Genomic DNA, 23,767 nt, shown 5'->3' with positions numbered 1-23,767 from the left:
AGATGGGGAAGTAAATGAGAGTGAGGAAGTGCACAGGGCAGGGTACATTATACTTTGGGGGTGGGGAGGTGACCTGCAAGTGGGGATAAGGAAGTAAATGGGAGTGAGGGAGTGCACAGGGCAGAGAACTGGACGGTCTAGAGAAGCCGTTATTTTACACAGTGCTAAGCACTGCTACCTTTCTGGCAGGAGAAACACTCACCACGTCACATCCAGACAGACACAAATCCAACTATAGTTCCTCTTTTTTGTCTTGCAGTGCATTGTAGGGCATTGTTCCAGAACTGCCAGGCAGCAGTCAAACAGAGGGAGCCTGCGACTCTCAGCCAATACAGCTTACTGAAAGAGTACTGGAGATTTTAGTCGATTAAAATGTAGTGGAGACTTTAGTCGACTAAAATACAACTAAAACTAAAACAATTCAGATGACTAAAATACGACTAAAACAACGCAGAAGACTGAAATACGACTAAAACTAAAATGGCATTTTAGTCAAAAGACTATGACTAAAACTAAATTGAAATATGGTGTCAAAAATAACAGTGGAGTATTCCAGCACTGCAAGTAGGTACATTTTAGGATTTCCAAATTACCGACTATTTGATGGACTAGAAGAGCAATATCTGGATGCAGAGCAGCCATAGTTATTAGTCTATAGTCTGGGAGTGCCAGGACTAGGACTATGGGATGTTTTTGGACACCTTCAGACTGCAGTACACAGCCAATCGATTATAAACAGAATGTCTCCCCAAAATGGTTCCCGAGAATGTCTTCTGGTTCCTTAAGTTACCCCCACAATGCTGGAGATCTGGTCTCCATTTCTACCTGTGTCATTATCTAGTTCACAGGTGTCAAACTGGCGGCCCTCTAGCTGTTGCCATGAGGCACTGCAAGATTGACAGTCACAAGCATGACTCCCAAATGTAGAGACATAATGGGACTTGTAGTTTTGCAACAGCTGGAGGGCCACCAGTTTGACACCCTAGATCTAGATGGAGTATGTTTATTTATCCAGTGCTTGAGTGGATAGTCTCCATATGCTTACATTTATGTTCACAACAAAAAACAGTATGGTGGCTTAACAGTAGATAGTAAGCTCCGTCAAGGGCAGGGACTGGTTTGATTCAATCAGTACTCCACACCATGGAGACATACTGTATGTTGCCATTGAATACAACATGTACTACATAAATGCTTAAACTATTTATCCATGCAGGTGTGTACTATTGAAGGACTGGATGCCCAATCAATGTCTACTATGACCAGTTTCATTGCTGCACAGAGTGAAATCTCCCAGTTCCTACATCAGCGCCCTCCTCATCATGGGTAGCTGTTTAGGAGCATTAAACAGAAGGGTTCACCAATGCAATCACAGCATGTACTAGGCTTTGCAGCTAATTAACAAGGATAAGAAAAACTCAGAGTTATGTCCCTAAAAGTTTGGAAACTATTGGGAGTTTTTGGCTTTTAATGAATTCATAAAGATGATGGAAGCTGTATTCTATCCTGGACCAGCTGCTTATTATCAGTATTAATCCACCCCCCTCCCCCCCAAAAAAAAAAAAAAAATCACCAGGAGCTCTAGTCAACAATCTCACCTAAACTTCCCAATAAATGAAAATGAGAGTTTAGGAGAAATCCTAGAATTGTGCTGCAAAATCAGTTTTTCTGAAATCACTCCACTCTTCCCGACTTATAAGATGCTTTTGGCCCTGGGTGTCAGGGATCCTGAAATGAGTATCATACCTTAACTGCATTTTGATAATGATGGATTCGTAGATGAAACTGCCTACTTTTGAAATAGTACAGTACCATATTGTTGCACTTAACCATTACACAACTGTTAGGGGAGCAAGTGAAGAAGAAAGAGGTCAAATGTTAAATGTACCATGACTTATTTCTGAAAAGTTCCGAGATCTGCTGCTTCAGTTTATGGATCTTTTCATCTCTGCTGTTGACTTCTGTTTGGTTTTGTTCCCGAAGTGCTGCCACTGTCTCTTCGTACTTTCATAAGACACAGAAGACGTCACATTAATTTATGTTCTAGAACTAAGACATCTTCTGAAGAGGTTTCAAATGATGGATATGCATAGCACCCACCTGACTCTGCAGTTCTCTGTTGACATTTTCATAATGCAGAATGTTATAATTCAGGAGCTGTTCCTTCTCTTCCACTAATCTCTGGCTTCTGTCCAGTGACTGCCTGCTTGTTTTATGGCTGTTTACTTCAAGTTCAATTTCTTTGGCAAACTGCAACGTCTGCAGTGAAAGAATATTGTTGTATTAAATTCAAGGCCAAGTTAGCTACACACAGACTTCAAAATGAGAGAGAGAAAACATTCATAAACTCTATTATTATTATTATTATTATAGAGTAAAATTACATAGGATATTATGTATGAAAAGTGCTCTGACAGAACATTTCTGATTGCCCACAGTAACCAATATGGTCTCATGAAAATCTTGAAGCTTTTCCCTGCACGGTGTGCTTTCATGCATCGCTGTAAACAAATGAGTGTATGGTGTATTTCCAGAATGCAGAATTTCCATGTTTGGGGAATACATCATATGCACATGTGCATGTTTACACTGCTGCGAAGAAGCACTGGCCTATCTCTGAATACAGTCGAATACAGTTTCCAGGATTTTACTCAAGACCATATTTTGCACCTCAAACTCTCAGTGTGCATGAGGCCCAAAGAGCACCTGAACTGTGGATACTGTGCAAGCAAAAGACATATAAGGGGTTAGTAACCAGTACTGCCTATTGCAGCCTTTCCCAGCCATAGCTTCATGGAACTCTAGGGTTCCCCCTTTCTAGGGTTGAATTGATCCCTCCCCTGCACTGACCACCAATAAAGGGGAAAATTTTCCACTGAGTACCAGTCTACACTGACCACTAATGTTTGGGAACACCACAATTTTCAATGTCTGCATTTCTTTTTATCATACCATTTATTCATTTAAGATTACCATTGAAACAAACTTTGTTGAATACAGCAGATGGTGTTAAAAAGCTACAGATTAAGGTAAACTACAACAGATAAGTAGTTTTTTATTAGACCAGTTTAGTGTAGGTTGTTTAATAAATAAAAAATGGCATATGCAGTGCTACCAAGCAGGTGCTAATGATCATCAATTCCATGTGTCATTAACTGACTCGGAATGATCTGTGTAGAAGGCTTAAAACTGGGTGAGGAACAGCCAAACTCTGCTACTAAGGTGAGGTTGTGGAAGACAGTTTCATGTCACAGGTCATACACATGGCAAGACCAATCACAGCAAAAAGGCACAAGGTAGTTAGGCCTCATGTACGGAACACTTCTGAACGATGGAAACTGACTGCTGGAACACGTAGGTTAAAAAACGTCTGTTTAGCCGCACTTGCATAACACGTTTATGTGCATTTGCGTTTAGAAGCGTTTTTTAAAGATAAGCACAGGAGAACCTCCCAAATGCCCAGAATGCACTGAGTAGTGGTAAATTATTAACTATTTCAGACTGTTTCAGAGAAATACAGAGAGTAGAAGCAGAGATAGCAGTATGTGTTGAGATTAGAATAGGTGTGAGTTGCTCATTAACATTTCTTTTGTTTCCAAGGGTGAGAAAGGTATCTGGTGGAGTGAGTCATTAAGGCCACCTGGTAGGGGGTCTGCAGGAGGAATTTGAGGTGTGAATCATCATTAACATATCTTTTGTTTCCAAGGGTGGGAGAGGTCTGAGGTGTGAATTGGTTATTACAATGTGTGACAAGCTTGGTAGGAACATCCTGTTTTCAGTGTTTTGTCCATCTGAGTACCTTGAAAATGCTTTGCGTGCATTTTTCATGCTGTAAAAAGGCTCTGGCCAGCATCGGGCACTGGAAGAGTTGAGAAAAAAATTTCAGACACAAACGCTTATAAATGCAATTTACCACGTTTACAAGTGCTTTGCGTTTGAAACACTGATAAAAATTGACTGCTGAACGCACGTTTTCTGCGTTAAAAGAAACAACTGTAAACTCAAATGCCTGTAAACGAAGATGTGTACATGGACACATAGGAAAACTTTAGGATGAGTTCAGGGGCTGCTGGAAAAAAACGCTGAACAGCTCCTAAACGCGAGTTTATCAGCTGCAGTGTACATGAGCCCTTATACTGTATCAACAAGGTCTCTCCCAGGCAAAGATTTCTAAGCAGACTGTGGTTTCAAGATGTGCTGTTTAAGCTCTTTTGAAGAAGAACAAAGATGGGCAACGTTAAGGATTGTAGACACAATGGTCAGGCAAGGATTTAAAGTACATCTGTTGTGAGAGAAGTAACGGGACAGCCATTATTAACTTTATGAAAATGCTAGTTGCCTTGCTGTATAAAGATGCTTATTTTCTTTTTTCTTGGGCTCTATTCCTTCTACATCATATTAGAACTGACTGAGCTGTTTCACTGAAAAAAAGAAGGGGGCAAATATTTCTTATATCATTGTATACAGCAGTGTGATAAGTCTAAGCTAAAACCATGACCCAGCATCACTTAGCAACACAATGGTTGAAAAATGTTTTTAAAAAAAAGCACAATATTGGTTTCTTGAAGGCACTCCACTGATGAATGGGACAAGCTGTGCATTATTAATGTATGCTCTGAATGGCATAATTCCATGTATTGATTTACAATAAAACCATTAATGGTTTGTTCCATAAATGTCCTAACACTTGGGAGTTTTTCATGAAAAATTTAATCTTGGCTGGCGATGCCACTGAATCATCAAGACAGTCTGTTATGTATAATTTTCTTATTTGGCTTTTGAAAGAAGAAAATCTTAAAAATGAATCACATATCAGGCTGACCTTATAGTCCTTCAAATGTGATATAACCATAGGTGTCTCTGCTCACCTGCCCATTGATGTAAAACCCCAAAGAGTGCAAGCCTGTAAGAGAAACTGACATCTAAGGGGGCTACCATCCCAAGCATATCTAGCCTTGGGATACAGTAATACTGAAGTCTGTTGGAATCTACTGTATGGTCACTGCAAACAGAAGACTTTTGGGTTGCCAGATCAAGGTAAATGTGCATCTGGATAGGGAGTAAAGTAGTTCAGCTGTGTACTTTGTTTTAAAGAGTACTTCTAATTTATTAATACAATTGACTAGAGATTTTTCGTTCCATCGATGTACACAGATATATTTCTCCTGGTATTGTAGTATACTGTATCTTGGTTGTGTTACAGAAGAGCTTCAGTCAGATGTGCCAAAATTAAAAGTCATCAGCTTGTGTCAGCCTGTCAGTGCCCAGACCATACGCCACACACTGCATCATATTGGTCTGCATGACTGTCATCCCAGAAGGAAGCCTCTTCTAAAGATGATGCGCAAGAAAGCCCACAAACAGTTTGCTGAAGACAAGCAGACTAAGGACTTGGATTACTTGACTTATATCCCGTGGTCTGATGAGACCAAGATAAACTTATTTGGGTCAGATGGTGTCAAGCGTGTGTGGCAGCAACCCGGTGAGGAGTACAAAGACAAGTGTGTCTTGCCTACAGTCAAGCATGGTGATGGGAGTGTCATGGTCTGGGGCTGCATGAGTGCTGCTGGCACTGGGGAGCTACAGTTCATTGAGGGAACCATGAATGCCAACATGTACTGTAACATACTGAAGCAGAGCATGATCCCCTCCCTTCGGAGACTGGGCCACGGGCAGTATTCCAACATGACGACCCAACGACCCCAAACACACCTCCAAGGCAGTGGTGCCTTGCTAAGAAGCTGAGGGTAAAGGTGATGGACTGGCCAAGCATGTCTCCAGACCTAAACCCTATTGAGCATCTGTGGGGCATCCTCAAATGGAAGGTGGAGGAGCGCAAGGTCTCTAACATCCACCAGCTCCCTGATGTCATCATGGAGGAGAGGAAGAGGACTCCAGTGGCAACCTGTGAAGCTCTGGAGAACTCCATGCCCAAGAGGGTTAAGGCAGTGCTGGAAAATAATGGTGGGCACACAAAATATTGACACTTTGGGCCCAATTTGGACATTTTCACTTAGGGGTGTACTCACTTTTGTTACCAGCGGTTTAGACATTAATGGCTGTGTGTTGAGTTATTTTGAGGGGACAGATTATTATTATTATATTATTATACAGGATTTATATAGGGCCAACAGTTTGCGCAGTGCTTTACAATATAAGGGAGACAGTACAATTACAATACATTTCAGTACAGAAGGAATATGAGGGCCCTGCTCGTGGAGCTTACAATCTAAAGAATATACAAGCTGTGCGCTTACTACTTTACATTGTAGCAAAGTGTCATTTCTTCAGGGTTGTCACTTGAAAAGATATAATAAAATATTTACAAAAATTTGAGGGGTGGACTCACTTCTGTGAGATATTAAAACAATATAAGTGCAGCGCTACAAACAATGTCCAAGTGACAATTAAAATATAAAATATAAACGATCGTCAAATATAAGATTGTTGAAGATGATAAACAGTTCAGTGATGGGGGACTCGCAGGGAGTATAAGTGTAATCCAATCCCAGGAATAGATAAATTGCCTGCTTACCAGAAGCGCAATTACAATGCGCATGTACAGATTCCCATGTAGGCGCTGCTTTATAGTACCCAGATGGTCCGTCGGTGGCGGACTGTGGCAAGAAGCGGCTTCATCCTGGAACCAGTTCTGTGCCTGAGTAGACTGGGGAGCATCATACCTGTCTGTGTGGTCTCAAAAAATGACAAGGACACTGCATTTCTTGCAAGATCAACAGGAATGCGCTAAATCTTTTAGTTGACCTGTGAGCGTGTTGGGTTCCACAGTAAGGCTCAAAAATCTGACCACAATGAATAGGCACTGAGTTCCCATACCTCAGCCCCAGCATTTTTAGGTTCTCTGTGTGGATCCAAGGAGCAGTGTGATCCGACCAAGCCAGCATCGTCTTACCACCGACGGACCATCTGGGTACTATAAAGCAGCGCCTACATGGGACCCCGGCTACATGAAATCTGTACATGCGCATTGTAATTGCGCTTCTGGTAAGCAGGCAGTTTATCTATTCCTGGGATTGGATTACACTTATACTCCCTGTGAGTCCCCCATCACTGAACTGTTTATCATCTTCAACAATCTTATATTTGACGATCGTTTATATTTTATATTTTAATTGTCACTTGGACATTGTTTGTAGCGCTGCACTTATATTGTTTTGATTTTGGTTGGAAGGGCTTGTAGTTTCTTTTTGTGCATTTGCCGCTCACTGGAGTGCGCTCACTTTTCTTTATTTTACACAGTCTGTGAGATATTGTATATGTAAATTGTACTGTTTTTGCATTAACACAAGTACAAAAGGTACAAAAGTACAAAATATACCAAGAAAAAATAAAGAAAAGTAAAAAAAATAGAAGATAGATGTACCTCAGTCCACATAGCATATATAAATCACCTTAATCAGGCAGTATTGTAGCTTGTAAATTTAACCAAGGGGACGAGATTTTTTTAAATTTCTTAGGGCAACCTTGGGTTAACCTCATGTTAGTTTATACATTGGGATAATTTGATTAATAAGTCTAAGCCATTGGACCAGTGTAGGAGAAGTTTGTGATTTCCATTGAGTAACTATGATTAATAAAACCACATGCCACAAGATAAAAAGTAGCAAAAGAGCACAGATGCGGCTTCCAAAGGTCCAATGTATTAAAAAGACAGAATGAACATCTAAAAACAGCCAGTCAAATGTTTCCTGGCCAATTCTAGCATGAAAGAGGACATTGGTTGGTCGCTTTGAGCATCACAGGCTATTATTTCACCAAATAAATCGGTGGAAAACATTACACATTTTTTAACTTTACATTTTTTTTAAATAATTAATGATATGATACCTTATTCTTAATGGTTTTACTGAGCTCTTCCACCATATCCTCTTTTTCTTTTAGAGACGATCTCAGTAGCAGATTTTCCTTTTGCAAAGCTTCTAGTTTTGACAGAAGTACACTTTCTTCATTAGAAGATACCTAAAATGAAGCAAACCATGGTTGTGCAAATACATTTCATCTATGTACGTTGGCATGTACTTATCATTTTGCAATAAAAAAAATAAACAATCAATTTAAAAATTGTGATTTTTTTTTTTAAATAATTAGGTTATAGCCCAACTTCAGGCATAAACAAAAATTAACTTAATAAGAAGTCGGGGCTAAAATATCTAAGGCTACTTGAAATAGGCTGGTATAAAAACCCAGTCAAAACTCAAACATGTAATATAAATAATAGTGCAGTGGTTAAATAACAAACAAATACTCTCTAAAAAAAATTTGTGATATAATTATTGATTAGAGAGTATTTGTTATTATTTAGGCACTGCACTCATACAGTATTTATACTATACAAAAATGCCTTTGCAGTAGGGCCTCTTCATACTGCAAGGGTTGAATGTTCGTTAAGTCTAGGGGTAGAAGAATAAGCTGTAATACTTACCTTATTCTTCGCTCCAGCAGGCGTCCTCCATGCTGTGCACCCAGTCCCTCGAAGCCATTTCTCTAAAGCACTCTGGCTAGCAGTCACGTTCCAGCATCAACATATATAATGCTGGACTAGTAGTTCCGCATTGTATGTGAGGGCCTGCCCACAGCCTGGAAGAGAAGAGAGGGAGAGGAATATAGTAAGTATTATAGCCTTTTCCTCTGTCTCCTAAACTTAAAGCCCAACTCTCAGCATCCAAAAGAATGGAGACTGTGCCTGCACTGCAAGGGATAATTGCTCGTTTTAGTCTAGGGAAAGAAAAAAAAAAGATTTTCTTACCTAATCCTCCACTCTTCCCCACATCTAGACCGGTTCCAGCATCTTTTTTCCCACATTCCATCAGTCTAGGGTCCTGATGTCAACAAGAACCAAGCCAGGCCCATACCCCTGCATTGGGCATGATGACCCAAAGGACAGTCCATCACCAGAGCATTGGGAAGCACCATCTGTAGGGGAGAGGAGGATTAGGTAAGTTAAACTGTTTCTCCTCTCCCCTAGAAAAAATTAGCTATTAACCCTTGCAATTTTAAACTTTCCCAAAGTTGGGTTTTAATGAGCATTTAATCTTTGCAGTGCAGGGGAAGCACTTCAAGAAATTTTGTTTGAATCCCAGAGTTCAACTTTAAAGTATAGTTCCTCTTTTGCGATCAAGTTTGAGAAAATCCTGTTATATGTTTGTTATGTGTTTGCATTCACACAGCAAACCTATAATACTATTTTAAAAAATATTTCTAACCTTTCAAGTTGTTTCTTTGGAGCAGGCCTTTGGCTAGACTGCAAGCTACAGTGGTGGACTGCAAGCTGCAGGTAAAAGTGGAGGGATAAAATGGAAAAAACTAATTTTTCCTCATTACCATACAGAATGCAGAATCAAAGCCTTGAGATTTTTTACCCTTTGTTAGGAGAGACAGTGTTCATATACTGTATATTGATATACTGATAATGAGATCTGCCAGCACAGTACAGACAGGGTTAATTATGGCAAAAATGAACTCCCCCTCCCTCTCTTTATCATTACTTCAGGTGCATACTTACCTTGCTATTGTGCCCGCAAACTGTAAGGTTTCTTGACTTTCCTCTGCCAATCTATTCTATTAGAAGGAACCATACGGGAAGCCACTGTGTGCCAAGTGCACTTAACCTTGCATTATGTTGGGTGTTGCATTAAAGCCAGTTAGAACCCTCTGTTTAATTCAGAGCATGACTGAGCATTCAGCCTGACGTTTGTTGACTGCTAAGGTCCACCTCAGTAATGGGCACATCAGACCTCTGCAATAAGATTATTACCTTCACCCAGAGAAAGCAATACTCCCATTCTGCAGTATTGCGGAATATGTTTTTCTACTCATGCTGTGGTTGCCTTAGAACAGTGGTTCTCAACCTTTCTAATGCCGCGACCCCTTAATACAGTTCCTCATGTTGTGGTGACCCCCAACCATAAAATTATTTTCGTTGCTACTTCATAACTGTAATTTTGCAGTGGGAGGAATAGTGCCCCATCATTGGTATCAGTGGGAGGAATAGTGCCCCCATCATTGGTGTCAGTGGTAGGAATAGTGCCCCCATCATTGGTGTCAGTGGTAGGAATAGTGCCCCATCGTTGGTGTCAGTGGTAGGAATAGTGCCCCATCGTTGGTGTCAGTGGTAGGAATAGTGCCCCATCGTTGGTGTCAGTGGGGGGAGGAATAGTGCCCCATCGTTGGTGTCAGTGGGGGGAGGAATAGTGCCCCATCGTTGGTGTCAATGGGAGGAATAGTGCCCCATCATAGGTGTCAGTGGGGGGAATAGTGCCCCATCATTGGTGTCAGTGGGGGGAATAGTGCCCCATCATTGGTGTCAGTGGGGGGAATAGTGCCCCATCATTGGTGTCAGTGGGGGGAATAGTGCCCCATCATTGGTGTCAGTGGGGGGAATAGTGCCCCATCATTGGTGTCAGTGGGGGGAATAGTGCCCCATCATTGGTGTCAGTGGGGGGAATAGTGCCCCATCACTGGTGTCAGTGGGAGGAATAGTGCCCCATCACTGGTGTCAGTGGGAGGAATAGTGTCCCATCACTGGTGTCAGTGGGAGGAATAGTGCCCCATCACTGGTGTCAGTGGGAGGAATAGTGCCCCATCACTGGTGTCAGTGGGAGGAATAGTGCCCCATCACTGGTGTCAGTGGGAGGAATAGTGCCCCATCACTGGTGTCAGTGGGAGGAATAGTGCCCCATCATTGGTGTCAGTGGGGGGAATACGGCCCCATTATTGGTGTCAGTGGGAGGAATAGTGCCCCATCATTGGTGTCAGTGGGAGGAATAGTGCCCCATCATTGGTATCAGTGGGAGGAATAGTGCCCCCATCATTGGTGTCAGTGGGAGGAATAGTGCCCCATCGCTAGCATCAGGGGGAGCAATAGTGCCCCAACATTGGTGTCAGTGGGAGGAATAGTGCCCCATCGTTGGTATCAGAGGGAAGTATAGTGCCCCATCGTTGGTGTCAGTGGGAGGAATAGTGCCCCATCGCTAGCATCAGGGGGAGCAATAGTGCCCCAACATTGGTGTCAGTGGGAGGAATAGTGCCCCATCGTTGGTATCAGAGGGAAGTATAGTGCCCCATCATTGGTGTCAGTGGTAGGAATAGTGCCCCATCGTTGGTGTCAGTGGGGGGAGGAATAGTGCCCCATCGTTGGTGTCAGTGGTAGGAATAGTGCCCCCATCATTGGTGTCAGTGGTAGGAATAGTGCCCCATCGTTGGTGTCAGTGGTAGGAATAGTGCCCCATCGTTGGTGTCAGTGGTAGGAATAGTGCCCCATCGTTGGTGTCAGTGGGGGGAGGAATAGTGCCCCATCGTTGGTGTCAGTGGGGGGAGGAATAGTGCCCCATCGTTGGTGTCAATGGGAGGAATAGTGCCCCATCATAGGTGTCAGTGGGGGGAATAGTGCCCCATCATTGGTGTCAGTGGGGGGAATAGTGCCCCATCATTGGTGTCAGTGGGGGGAATAGTGCCCCATCATTGGTGTCAGTGGGGGGAATAGTGCCCCATCATTGGTGTCAGTGGGGGGAATAGTGCCCCATCATTGGTGTCAGTGGGGGGAATAGTGCCCCATCATTGGTGTCAGTGGGGGGAATAGTGCCCCATCATTGGTGTCAGTGGGGGGAATAGTGCCCCATCATTGGTGTCAGTGGGGGGAATAGTGCCCCATCACTGGTGTCAGTGGGAGGAATAGTGCCCCATCACTGGTGTCAGTGGGAGGAATAGTGTCCCATCACTGGTGTCAGTGGGAGGAATAGTGCCCCATCACTGGTGTCAGTGGGAGGAATAGTGCCCCATCACTGGTGTCAGTGGGAGGAATAGTGCCCCATCATTGGTGTCAGTGGGGGGAATACGGCCCCATTATTGGTGTCAGTGGGAGGAATAGTGCCCCATCATTGGTGTCAGTGGGAGGAATAGTGCCCCATCATTGGTATCAGTGGGAGGAATAGTGCCCCCATCATTGGTGTCAGTGGGAGGAATAGTGCCCCATCGCTAGCATCAGGGGGAGCAATAGTGCCCCAACATTGGTGTCAGTGGGAGGAATAGTGCCCCATCGTTGGTATCAGAGGGAAGTATAGTGCCCCATCGTTGGTGTCAGTGGGAGGAATAGTGCCCCATCGTTGGTGTCAGTGGGAGGAATAGTGCCCCATCGTTGGTGTCAGTGGGAGGAATAGTGCCCCATCGTTGGTGTCAGTGGGAGGAATAGTGCCCCATCGTTGGTGTCAGTGGGAGGAATAGTGCCCCATCGTTGGTGTCAGTGGGAGGAATAGTGCCCCATCGTTGGTGTCAGTGGGAGGAATAGTGCCCCATCGTTGGTGTCAGTGGGGGGAGGAATAGTGCCCCATCGTTGGTGTCAGTGGGGGGAGGAATAGTGCCCCATCGTTGGTGTCAATGGGAGGAATAGTGCCCCATCATAGGTGTCAGTGGGGGGAATAGTGCCCCATCATTGGTGTCAGTGGGGGGAATAGTGCCCCATCATTGGTGTCAGTGGGGGGAATAGTGCCCCATCATTGGTGTCAGTGGGGGGAATAGTGCCCCATCATTGGTGTCAGTGGGGGGAATAGTGCCCCATCATTGGTGTCAGTGGGGGGAATAGTGCCCCATCACTGGTGTCAGTGGGAGGAATAGTGCCCCATCACTGGTGTCAGTGGGAGGAAAAGTGCCCCATCACTGGTGTCAGTGGGAGGAAAAGTGCCCCATCACTGGTGTCAGTGGGAGGAATAGTGCCCCATCACTGGTGTCAGTGGGAGGAATAGTGCCCCATCACTGGTGTCAGTGGGGGGAATACGGCCCCATTATTGGTGTCAGTGGGAGGAATAGTGCCCCATCATTGGTGTCAGTGGGAGGAATAGTGCCCCATCATTGGTATCAGTGGGAGGAATAGTGCCCCATCATTGGTGTCAGTGGGAGGAATAGTGCCCCGTCATTGGTGTCAGTGGGAGGAATAGTGCCCCGTCATTGGTGTCAGTGGGAGGAATAGTGCCCCGTCATTGGTGTCAGTGGGAGGAATAGTGCCCCATCATTGGTATCAGAGGGAAGTATAGTGCCCCATCGTTGGTGTCAGTGGGAGGAATAGTGCCCCATCGTTGGTGTCAGTGGGAGGAATAGTGCCCCATCGTTGGTGTCAGTGGGAGGAATAGTGCCCCATCGTTGGTGTCAGTGGGAGGAATAGTGCCCCATCGTTGGTGTCAGTGGGAGGAATAGTGCCCCATCGTTGGTGTCAGTGGGAGGAATAGTGCCCCATCGTTGGTGTCAGTGGGAGGAATAGTGCCCCATCGTTGGTGTCAGTGGGGGGAGGAATAGTGCCCCATCATTGGTAATAGTGACACCAATGATTGGGCACTATTCCTCCCACTGACACCAATGATACTTACCTTGCTGACCCCTGCTCCAGCCTGGGCTCGCTCCCTCCCTCTCCCATGGTACAAACACTTACCAGTCAGATGGCTTCCTTCTCCGGCCGCTTTCCTCCTCTTCACTCGCTCGTGCTTCGCGGTGCCGCTCGGCTCCTCCTTTCCAAGCTCCACCTCCTCGCCGGTGATTGGCCGCCTGTGTGCCTCTCTTGAGCTACAGTTCCGGCGGCCAATCACCGACGAGGAAGGATTGATCCCGGGGGTGTGTCCAGATGACAGAGACGGCATGTCATCCCGCCCACACCTGCAGACGGATCAAAGAGCGGTGTCTCGGTTCCTAAGGCCATCGGAAATATGTGTTTTCCGATGGTCTTAGGCGACCCCTGGGAAAGTGTCGTTCGACCCCCAAAGGGGTCGCGACCCCCAGGTTGAGAACCGCTGCCTTAGAAGGATGACAAACTACGCACTAACAAATGCTTTAACTACTTGCCCTCCAGAGGACTTACCCCCTTCATGACCAGGCCATTTTTTGCGTTACAGCACTGCGCTACTTTAACTGACAATTGTGCGGTCATGCAACACTGCACCCAAATTAAATTTGTGCCCTTTTTTTCCCACGAATTGAGCTTTCTTTTGGTGGTATTTGATCGCCTGTGCGCTTTTTATTTTTTGCGCTATACAAAAAAAATTGACCGAGGATTTTGAGAGAAAAAAAAAACAATATTTTTGACTTTTTGCTATTAAACATTTCCAGTAAAAAAAATCTAATTTTGTCACAAATTTAGGCCAAAATGTATTCTGCTACATGTCTTTGCTAAAAAAAATCCCAATACGTGTAAATTAATTGCTTTACGTGAAAGTTATAGTGTTTACAAATGGCTATATATATTCTGGGATTTTTTTTTTTTAATTTTTAATAGTAATGGCGACGATCAGCGACTTATAGAGGGACTGCGGCGGGCATTCTGACAATGAGGGGAACTGACTTGGTGTCACTGACATACACAGTGGCACCAATACAGTGATCAGTGCTAAAATAAAGTACTGACACTGTACTAATGGCACTGGGCAGGAAGGGGTTAACATGAGGAGAGATCAATGGGTTAACTGTGTGCTGTTTTACTATGTGCTGTGTCCATGTGCTTCACTATAAGCACACTGCTTACATCCAAACCAGTGTGCATGAGCTGACAGGGAGGAGAACTGTTTTGTATACATACAGTTCTCCTCCCCGGAGATGCTCTGCAATCACCAGGTGCTGGTGAGTAATCACTGGCCGGGATCTGGTGATTGACAGCCGTGAATGGTTGCGTGGGTGGGGCACACACCCTAGCCAGAAATGCAAAATCACATATATATGCGTGATTTTGCGCACCCGTGCCACCCTGTAGCAGTAGTTCTGCAATAGAGCGGTCAGGAAGCGGTTAAAGAACAAATTATTGTCACATTCAACTGCAAAGTATTGTTCGTCATTGACAGAAACAAAAAAAAAAAAAAACAAGCAATATTTGCATTTAAATTTTATATTTAGATTGCTAAATCCGAAAAGATTGCATGAAATTGGTACAATCAGATTGTAACTTGTGTTGCTGGTTTTTAAGAAATAATTTTAGAAACCATAAGGCTGTCTGGTAGGGAAATAATGTCACTGAAAATGAAAGCTTTGTTCAAATTATAACTTTTGAATAATAAATTTAAAGCTGTAACATTTTAACTAAGATTATAACCTATATATTATACAACAAACATTTATATCAAGGTCATCTCTACATATCTGTCAAGTTTAATAACTGCTCCTCAGGCTTTATGCTAAAGAACAGAGCCATTAACTTCATTACTATGAAGTCAGAGGCAACAATTCCGAACATTAGTATATGAAACAGGGAACACATCCAAGAAAAGTTTGTACCTGAACTGATTTGTTGGCAACGCTCCTTCGTGATGTGACAGCCGTGATTATGCTGGGAATGCTTTTTCCGGTTTTACCAAAAGACAAGCTAGTTCTTGACTTGACATCCTGAATCCCCAGACCGATCCCTGCAATGCTGGGAAGACTTTCGGACTTGCTTGTCCTCCTCACATGAAATGAGTGACGGACGTATGTCATAGGTTCCAGTTCTGACAGTATTGGTTCATTCATTCTTGAGGTCCTTTTAAACCTGGCTGTCATTTCGGTATCTGGCACACAGGGGAACTTTCAGCTAACTCTAATACTTAAAGGTTGATTCACAGTTCTGCTTTCTGTAGAATTTTGCATCATTATGGATACTGTGGACGATCCAGGATTACATTTGTAAAACTGCCCCCACTGTGAAGACAAAATGGCCCCATAGATCAATATTTTTCTATTTACAAAAATGTGAAAAATTGACACAACAGGTACAAAATTAAAATTTACGCTTTTGTTACACTCAGTAGAAAGACCCAACTTCAGAGATGCCACAATCTATTCAATGATGGTATTAAGGATGAGGTCAGCGCAAAACACGTGAACCTTTGTCCCCCACTGGGGTAATGTATGGTGTTTTTATGCTGTTTCCTCAAGTTTAATAAAATGGATTTTGGTGTTTCATTGTATCCAGACTCTCCTTTGATCATATGAAATGATGGCAGTTATAGACTGCTGTGCAAGCTATATGTCGCTCAAAGCCACCTCAAGTATTTTTCCACTTTTGCAGACAAATATTTTTGACACTTACTTTACAATTTTTATATTTTCCCATTCCGAAAGTATAGCCTAAAAATTGTTGCTCACCTTCATACCTGAAAAAACGTATTTAGATTTCAATTCTATGCAATGTTAAAGAGAGAGAGGGCTAGTTATGTTTACCATACATAACCCTGTCTATACTGTGCTGGCAGATCTTCATACAGTTGTAAACTAGACTGGCATACTGACTGTTTCTTAAAGCGTAACTTAACCCAAAAGAGGTTGTTCCACTTTTCTGCCTTTCCCCCCCTCCTCCCCCACCTTTGGACACTTTTTTTTCCATGGGGGGGAGCGGGTACCTGGTTTTAATAGATACCTGCTCCCACTTTCGCCAGGATCGTATAGGCCAGTGGTCTTCAAACTGTGGAACCCTTGGGCTGGATGTGGCCCTTTGCTTGCCTTTATCTGGCCCTTGGGGCACTCTTCCATCCACTGACACCAATAATGGGGTCCATGCCTCTCACAGACACCAAAGATGGGGCACTATTGCTCCCACAGGCACCAACGATGGAGCACTATTTCCCCAAGAGACAACAGTGATGGGGTACTATTCCTCCCTTGAAAACCAACAATGGGGCATTATTCCTCCTACTAAAAGCAAAGACATGGCATTATTGGTCCCACTAAAACCAAGGATGGGGCATTGTTTACTTTAACTGACGCTGGGGCTTTTTTTACTCCCACTGGGCACAGTCAGGCCCCATCAAAGCCTAAAGGACAGTAAACTGGTCCTTTGTTTAAAAAGTTTGGTGACCCCTGGTCTATGCTATTCAAGTTGAAGTTCACCCTCTCCATTTGCCTACAGTTTCTGGGACACACACGAGGGGGCTCACACATGCGCAGTGGGATGGTGACTGTAAAGCCATGGGATCGGGGTCCCAAAGACAGACAGAGAACCAGCCTAGGTGAGTACAGCACTGGATCCCTGGACAGGTAAGTGTCCTTTTATTAAAACTCAGCAGCTACAGTATTTGCACCTGCTGACTTTTAATTTTTTTTGGGGGGGAGACCGAAGCTCCTTTTAACATCTTGAAGTCTTGAAGTTTCAACAGTTCACCATCTGAATAAAAATATGCAGTCAAAGAGCTCCAGTAGGTTAAAAACATTGTGGGGTTTAGAAAATGTTTGCCTGGTTTAAATGCCATACCTGTAGGTCACCCGATGGCACCCCTCAAAACCTGCCCAAAAAACTCCCATTGTAAATGATCAGCCCTGTCCTTCCTAGAAGTTAGGACACACCATACATTGAGCACTTCTCGTAACATCACAGGAGTGAGCATGTTCAAAAACCACACATGCCACACTGATAGAGAGCATCCTAGCTTCTAGGCAGAACAGGGCTGATCACTTACAATAAGAGTTTTTTTTGTAATTAACATTTTTATTAAGTTTTCCACACGTAAACATGTACATGACATTTTAAAGAAAAATAAAAATAAAGAGAAGGAAAAGGATCATCGATGATAACAACATGAGCAGAAAGAAAAAAAAATAGTAGCATACAATGACAAGAAAACAACAGTGGAAGGATAATCAAGGCTGCACATGTCAAGCAGGTTGAACAGAGGTATAAACATCCCACGGGTTCCATATTGCTTCAATAAGAGTTTTTCAGCCAGACTTTAGCCTAGAGGCATTTAAACTAAGTAATATTTTTCTAAGCTTAACAGTGTTTTCTAACCTGCTGAGGCCCCTTGAATGCACAGCAAATTTCTTTCAAAAGGCGAACTTAGCCTTTAAAGATGGGTTCATTGTATTTTATGCACTTTTATGATTAAGGATCCATGCACACTGGCACTCTGCTAAATGCTTTTCTCCTGGCAGGAAAAAAAACCCCATTTATGCGCATCAAGCCCTTGAGCGTTCTTAATTTTATTGGGCAGAATATAAATTTATTCTGGCTATTGAAATGAAAAAAGCTCTAAAAACACGTCTAGCACTTACGCACATTTACACACATTTTTGCAACATTTGGCATTTTTTTGTTATAACACACAAGGAAAGTTTTTTCTCTGCCTCTAAGTTCCTCTAAACACCTATGTGGGCACGGGCACATAGGCTAACATGTAGGAGCTTTTAGAAGCAGGAAAAAAAAACAGCAAAACTTCTCTAACAGTGGCAATTGTTATGCCCAGTGTGGATGGACCCTTAAGATTACTGGATGGAATAGCCCAGTAGTGACCTAATTATTGTGCTGTTGCACCTACACTGTCCAATTAAAAGGCAGGTGTAAGTTCTGGAGCAGACTGCACTGACTGTAAGTGAGGACCTGCTGGTTCACTTCTATTCTATTAGGTAACCCTAATGCAATAAAAAGATACAAAGAAAGAGGGAAGTAGTAGTATCCTTTAAAAATAGAAAGGTGTCATCAGCTTATAGAACTATCTTCTATTTGTTTCATCTCTCCTACACTCAGCAATTCCTGGGCATTCCCTAAACAAAATAGCCAATGGTCCAATGTGAGTGCAGTTAAAAGAAATGAAAGGGGCCACCACTGTCAGGTACTCAGGTAGGATATATAGGGGCTGAGCGTTCTCCATTAATATTCACCTGTGCTGATGGAGCAAAGTAGAGGACTTTAACCTAGAAAATAAAAGTGGGACCACCAATGTCAGGTATTCGGGTAGGATATATAGGGGCTGAGCGTTCTCCATTAACATTCACCTGTGCTGATGGAGTAGAGTAGAGGATTTTAACCTAGACAATAAACTTGGGACCACCAATGTCAGGTACTCGGGTAGGATATATAGGGACTGAGCATTCTCCATTAGTATTCACCTGTGCTGATGGAGTAGAGTAGAGGACTTTAATCTAGAAAATAAACTTGGGACCACCAATGTCAGGTACCAAGGGTAGGATATATAGGGGCTGAGCGTTCTCCATTAATATTCACCTGTGCTGATGGAGTAGAGTAGAGGACTTTAATCTAGAAAATAAACTTGGGACCACCAATGTCAGGTACCTCGGGTAGGACATATAGGGGCTGAGCGTTCTCCATTAATATTCACCTGTGCTGATGGAGTAGAGTAGAGGATTTTAACCTAGACAATAAACTTGGGACCACCAATGTCAGGTACTCGGGTAGGATATATAGGGGCTGAGCATTCTCCATTAGTATTCACCTGTGCTGACGGTGTAGAGTATAGGACTTTAATCTAGAAAATAAACTTGGGACCACCAATGTCAGGTACCTCGGGTAGGATATATAGGGGCTGAGCGTTCTCCATTAATATTCACCTGTGCCGATGGAGTAGAGTAGAGGACTTTAATCTAGAAAATAAACTTGGGACCACCAATGTCAGGTACCTCGGGTACGATATATAGGGGCTGAGCGTTCTCCATTAGTAATCACCTGTGCTGATGGAGTAGAGTAGAGGACTTTAATCTAGAAAATAAACTTGGGACCACCAATGTCAGGTACCTCGGGTAGGGTATATAGGGACTGAGCATTCTCCATTAATATTCACCTGTGCCGATGGAGTAGAGTAGAGGACTTTAATCTAGAAAATACACTTGGGACCACCAATGTCAGGTACCTTGGGTACGATATATAGGGGCTGAGCATTCTCCATTAATATTCACCTGTGCTGATGGTGTAGAGTAGAGGACTTTAATCTAGAAAATAAACTTGGGACCTATGCCAAATGAGGATGGACCCCCACAGGTAAGGATACTTGATACTGAAGACCTTGGCTGCATCCAACAACAGTTTTACCATGTTACCCAAATCATCGGGAGGGTGTTGTATGTTAGGACAATCTCTCCTAAGATGTATGGAGGTAGAGCAATCCAGGATAAAGCCTGACTGATCTGCATATATGAGCTTATGTAACAGTGCAATAATGCAATCTGCATGGCCCTTCTCTAGAGTTTATGGTTGCATTAAGCAAGGAATTGGGCTTACCGGAGTTTGGTAAAGTGGTATCTTTGCGTGGATTTGGTATTACTACAATATTAGATGTATCTTGTAGGCTGTTAAACAAGATAAAAAGAATAACTTCAATGTATTCCTTTTATAACGTGGCCGTTAGGCCATCAATGCTCGGGGCTTTATTAGATGGTAACAAAGTCATAGCCTCTAACAGTGTTATGGGAGCATTAAGTCTCTCCCGTTCATGAGTCATTAACGGGGGAAAAGGAATATCCTCCAGGGACTTAAGCAAATCCTGGTAATACTAACTAATTAGGGAAGTGTACAGCTTTTTTTTTGGTACCTGTGGGCCAAACTTTAGCTTGAATCGCCTAGGCCTCATGTATCAAACACAAGGTCCAAGGGGCAGAATCAGGCCCACCAGGTAATTTCATGTGGCCCTTGCACCTCTCCTGCAGCTGTGGCACCCCCCTTGTCTCAACCCCTACCTTGTCTCAGCAGTGGGTGAGTAGCAGGGAGAAGGGAGGAGAGAACTGCTCTGCCAGATCCTACGCATCTCCATGCAACCGCAGAGAGGCGTGTTTTTGCCCCTGTATCAGAAGTTGGCAGCAGAGGACTTAATTCCTCCTACAGAATCTGTGCCTCTCTATGGAACCACAGCACCCCATCATCTTTGCCTTTCCTAGTCTCAGCATTCAGCGAACTCTGGCAACTGGCTCCGGCCCTCCTCTGATCCTCCTCCAGACCCTGCACTTTCTGCTTCCCAGCTGCAAATCAGTAATAATCGAATGCAGAGGCAATTATTAAATATGATTAGAGTAGATATTAGTGGTGCACTGAAATGAAATCTGAAAATTTAGGATGCACTTGGCCGAAACCGAAATGGACAGTTTTTATGAAAATATATACTTTTTATACATATATATTCAACTTTTTAATTATTATCATGAATTTAAATGAATATGAATTTAAAAATACAATCCAGTAATGTAGAATAACTTTTATGGAAAGAAACACACAAAAATTGGAAAGAAAATAAAATGAAATATATATATATAATTAAAAAAATTAAAAATAGGCATTTTTGCATTGAAGTCAATAGGGGGCATTTTCGCATTGAAGTCAATGAGACACGATTTTGCATTGAAGTCAACATAATGCAATTTTGTATTGAAGTCAATAGGGGCATTTTTGCTTTAAAGTCAATGAGACTCACTTTTGCATTGAAGTCAATGGGATGCAAATTTGCTTTGACGTCAATAGGAGGCGTGTTTGCATTGAAGTCAGTGGGATGCAATTTTGCATTGCAGTCAATTATCAATATCGGCACTTTTTTTTTCTATTGGCAAGATGCAGATAACCCTATTTTCGGCTGATATATCAGTGGATCACTAGTAGATATAGTCTTACAGATATAACCGGTCCTTTGAGGGCAACCATGATGCTGATGTGGCCAGGCATAAAATGGAGTTTGACACCCCTGGCTTATGCAATCCGAGCAGAAGTGGGAACGGCTACCTGTCAAAACTGGGCACCTGCCCCCCCCCCAAAAAAAATATTCCAAATATGGTAGAGGCGTGGGGGAGGAGGAGGAATAGTGGAACATCTCCTTTTCGGTAATGTTCTGTTTAAAAAAAAAAATGAGCAGTATAATAAACCTGGTAAAGGATACTTGCTGCAAGTTTCATTGTTTAAATAAGGACAGTTCTATACTGAAAGTCATTAACCCTTGCTGCCATCAACTGACACTGTGTCCCAACTGTTTATACCATCCCCAGGCCACCTATGTGCACAAGGTGTTTGGCTAGGTTGACACAGGTAAGGCTGAACAAGAAATCACCGGCATAAGCAGCAATCTTTTAGTCATTGTGGAGTAGCTGGAGCCCTGTTATGGAAGGGTTGGATCGTACCTTACACAGAAAAGGCTCAAGAGTAGGGATAAAGATTAAAGGGGAGAGGGGGCATCCCTGTCAAGTTCCATTGGACAGTGGAAAATAATCTGAGCGAGTTTCATTCATTTTCACTGCGGTCATAGAATGGGAGTATAGTGCAGAAATCCATATTGACATATGAGTACCCAATGCCACATGCTCCAAAGTGACCAGCAAGAACTGCCAATCTACTCAATCGAAGGCCTTCTCAGCGCCGGTGGACAATAGTGGAGAGGCTGGGCCCTCAATCGAGCAGAGTAGATCAGGTCAGCAACCTTCGTAGTGTTATCTCTCGCCTCTCTCTGGGGGACAAAGCCAACCTAGTCAGCATGTATGAGCTCGGGAACATATGGGAGCAACCTATTTGCTATGATCTTGGAAAATAATTTGAGATCAACATTGAGAAGGCAATCGGTCTATAGTTGCAGCATCGAGTGTGATCCTTGTCCGGTTTAGGGATAACAGTGATGTGTGCCATTAGGAAGTCAGGAGAGGGGGGTCTCTGAAAGTTTTGTAACAAGATAAAGTCACACCATCTGGACCAGGTGCTTTATACGTTTTAGTAGAGGCAATAGTGATATCCATCTCCTCTGTGGTTATAGGGCCCTCCATTTCCTCACAAGTCTGTGGAAGTAGGGAAGGCATACCAGAAGTTGCCAAGAAGGAGGCTATTAGCTCCTGCCGTTGTGCAAAGTGTTGGGGAGGGTTTTCATGCAGATTATAAAGATTATGATAAAATCACTGAAATGCCTTGGTGATTGTGGATGAATCCATAGCCTTGTACCCACCCTAGGTAGTTATTTGCATTATCATTGATTTCATTTGGGTGCCCCAAAGGGCTTAAACCCAAACTCATAAAATGACTGGAGGCATCTACGGAGTTTATCTTGTATGGTTACCCCTATTAACTGATCCAGTTCTCTCAACTGCCACAACTCCCTTTGTGTAGACAATGCTAGGGATTGTTTGTGAACTATATCCAATCACCTAATACTATACTTCTTTCTCTCATTCTATATTTCTATCTTTCTTTCTCTCTCTCTCTCTCTCTCTCGCTCTGTCTTTTCTTTCTTTCTCTCTCTCTCTCTTTCTCCCGCTTCTCTCCTTCCTTCTTTCTATATTTCTTTCTTTCTATATTTCTCTCTTTCTTTCTATCTCTCTCTTTCTCCTGTTTCTCTCATTCCTTTCTTTTTTTTCTATATTTCTCTCTTTCTTTCTTTCTCTTTCTTTGTCTCCTGTTTCTCTCCTTCCTTTTTCTCTTTCTATATTTCTCTCTCTCTCTTTCTTCTGTTTCTCTCCTTCCTTCTCTCTTTCTATATTTCTTTCTTTCTATATTTCTTTCTTTCTTTCTCTATTTCTCTTTCTTTCTCTCTCTTTCTGTTTCTTTCTTTCTCTCTCTCTCTTTGTCTCCTGTTTCTTTCCCTTTCTCTCTCCTGTTTTTCTCCTTCCTTCCCTTCCTTTCTCTCTTTCTATATTTCTCTCTCTGTCCTGTTTCTCTCCTTTCTTTCTTTCCTTCCCTCTCTCTCTGTCTCCTGTTTCTCTCCTTTCTTTCTTTCCTTCTCCCTCTCTGTCTCCTGTTTCTCTCCTTTCTCTTTATTTCTCTTTCTTTCTCTCCTTCCCTCTCTCTCTGTCTCCTGTTTCTCCCCTTTCTTTCTTTCTGTCCTTCTCTCTCGCTCTCTCTCTGTCTCCTGTTTCTCCCCCCCCCCACCTCTCTCTCTCCCCCCACCCCCCTCTCTCTCTCCTGTTTCTCTCATTTCTTTCTCTATTTCTCTTTATCTCTCTATCTCCTGTTTCTTTCTTTCTCTCTATCTCTCTTTGTCTTCTGTTTCTCTCCTTCCTTCCTTCCTTCCTTCCTTCCTTTCTCTCTCTCTCTTTCTTTCTCTTTCTATATTTCTTTCTT

General features: G+C 43.1%; 1 protein-coding gene across 3 annotated transcripts in view; it reads right to left on the bottom strand.

The window, feature by feature from the left end:
• The window catches only part of LOC149469447 (uncharacterized), a 33,974-nt gene that overhangs the window by 9,314 nt on the left and 893 nt on the right, over positions 1–23,767 (bottom strand). For all 3 annotated transcript variants that reach the window (XM_089669203.1, XM_089669202.1, XM_089669204.1), the window contains exons 2-5: positions 15,265–15,663; positions 7,849–7,980; positions 2,101–2,259; positions 1,889–2,004 (exon numbers count right to left, since the gene is read on the bottom strand). In XM_089669203.1, the coding sequence (XP_089525329.1) occupies positions 1,889–2,004; positions 2,101–2,259; positions 7,849–7,980; positions 15,265–15,525 (668 nt within the window). In that variant the 5' untranslated portion in view covers positions 15,526–15,663. The remainder of the gene's footprint in view (positions 1–1,888; positions 2,005–2,100; positions 2,260–7,848; positions 7,981–15,264; positions 15,664–23,767) is intronic.

Source organism: Staurois parvus, unplaced genomic scaffold (assembly GCF_062004578.1).
Source record: "Staurois parvus isolate SC_StPar_1 unplaced genomic scaffold, SC_StPar_1.0 ptg000070l, whole genome shotgun sequence".
Taxonomy (NCBI): Eukaryota; Metazoa; Chordata; class Amphibia; order Anura; family Ranidae; genus Staurois; species Staurois parvus.
This window is presented reverse-complemented; position numbering and strand designations above follow the sequence as displayed.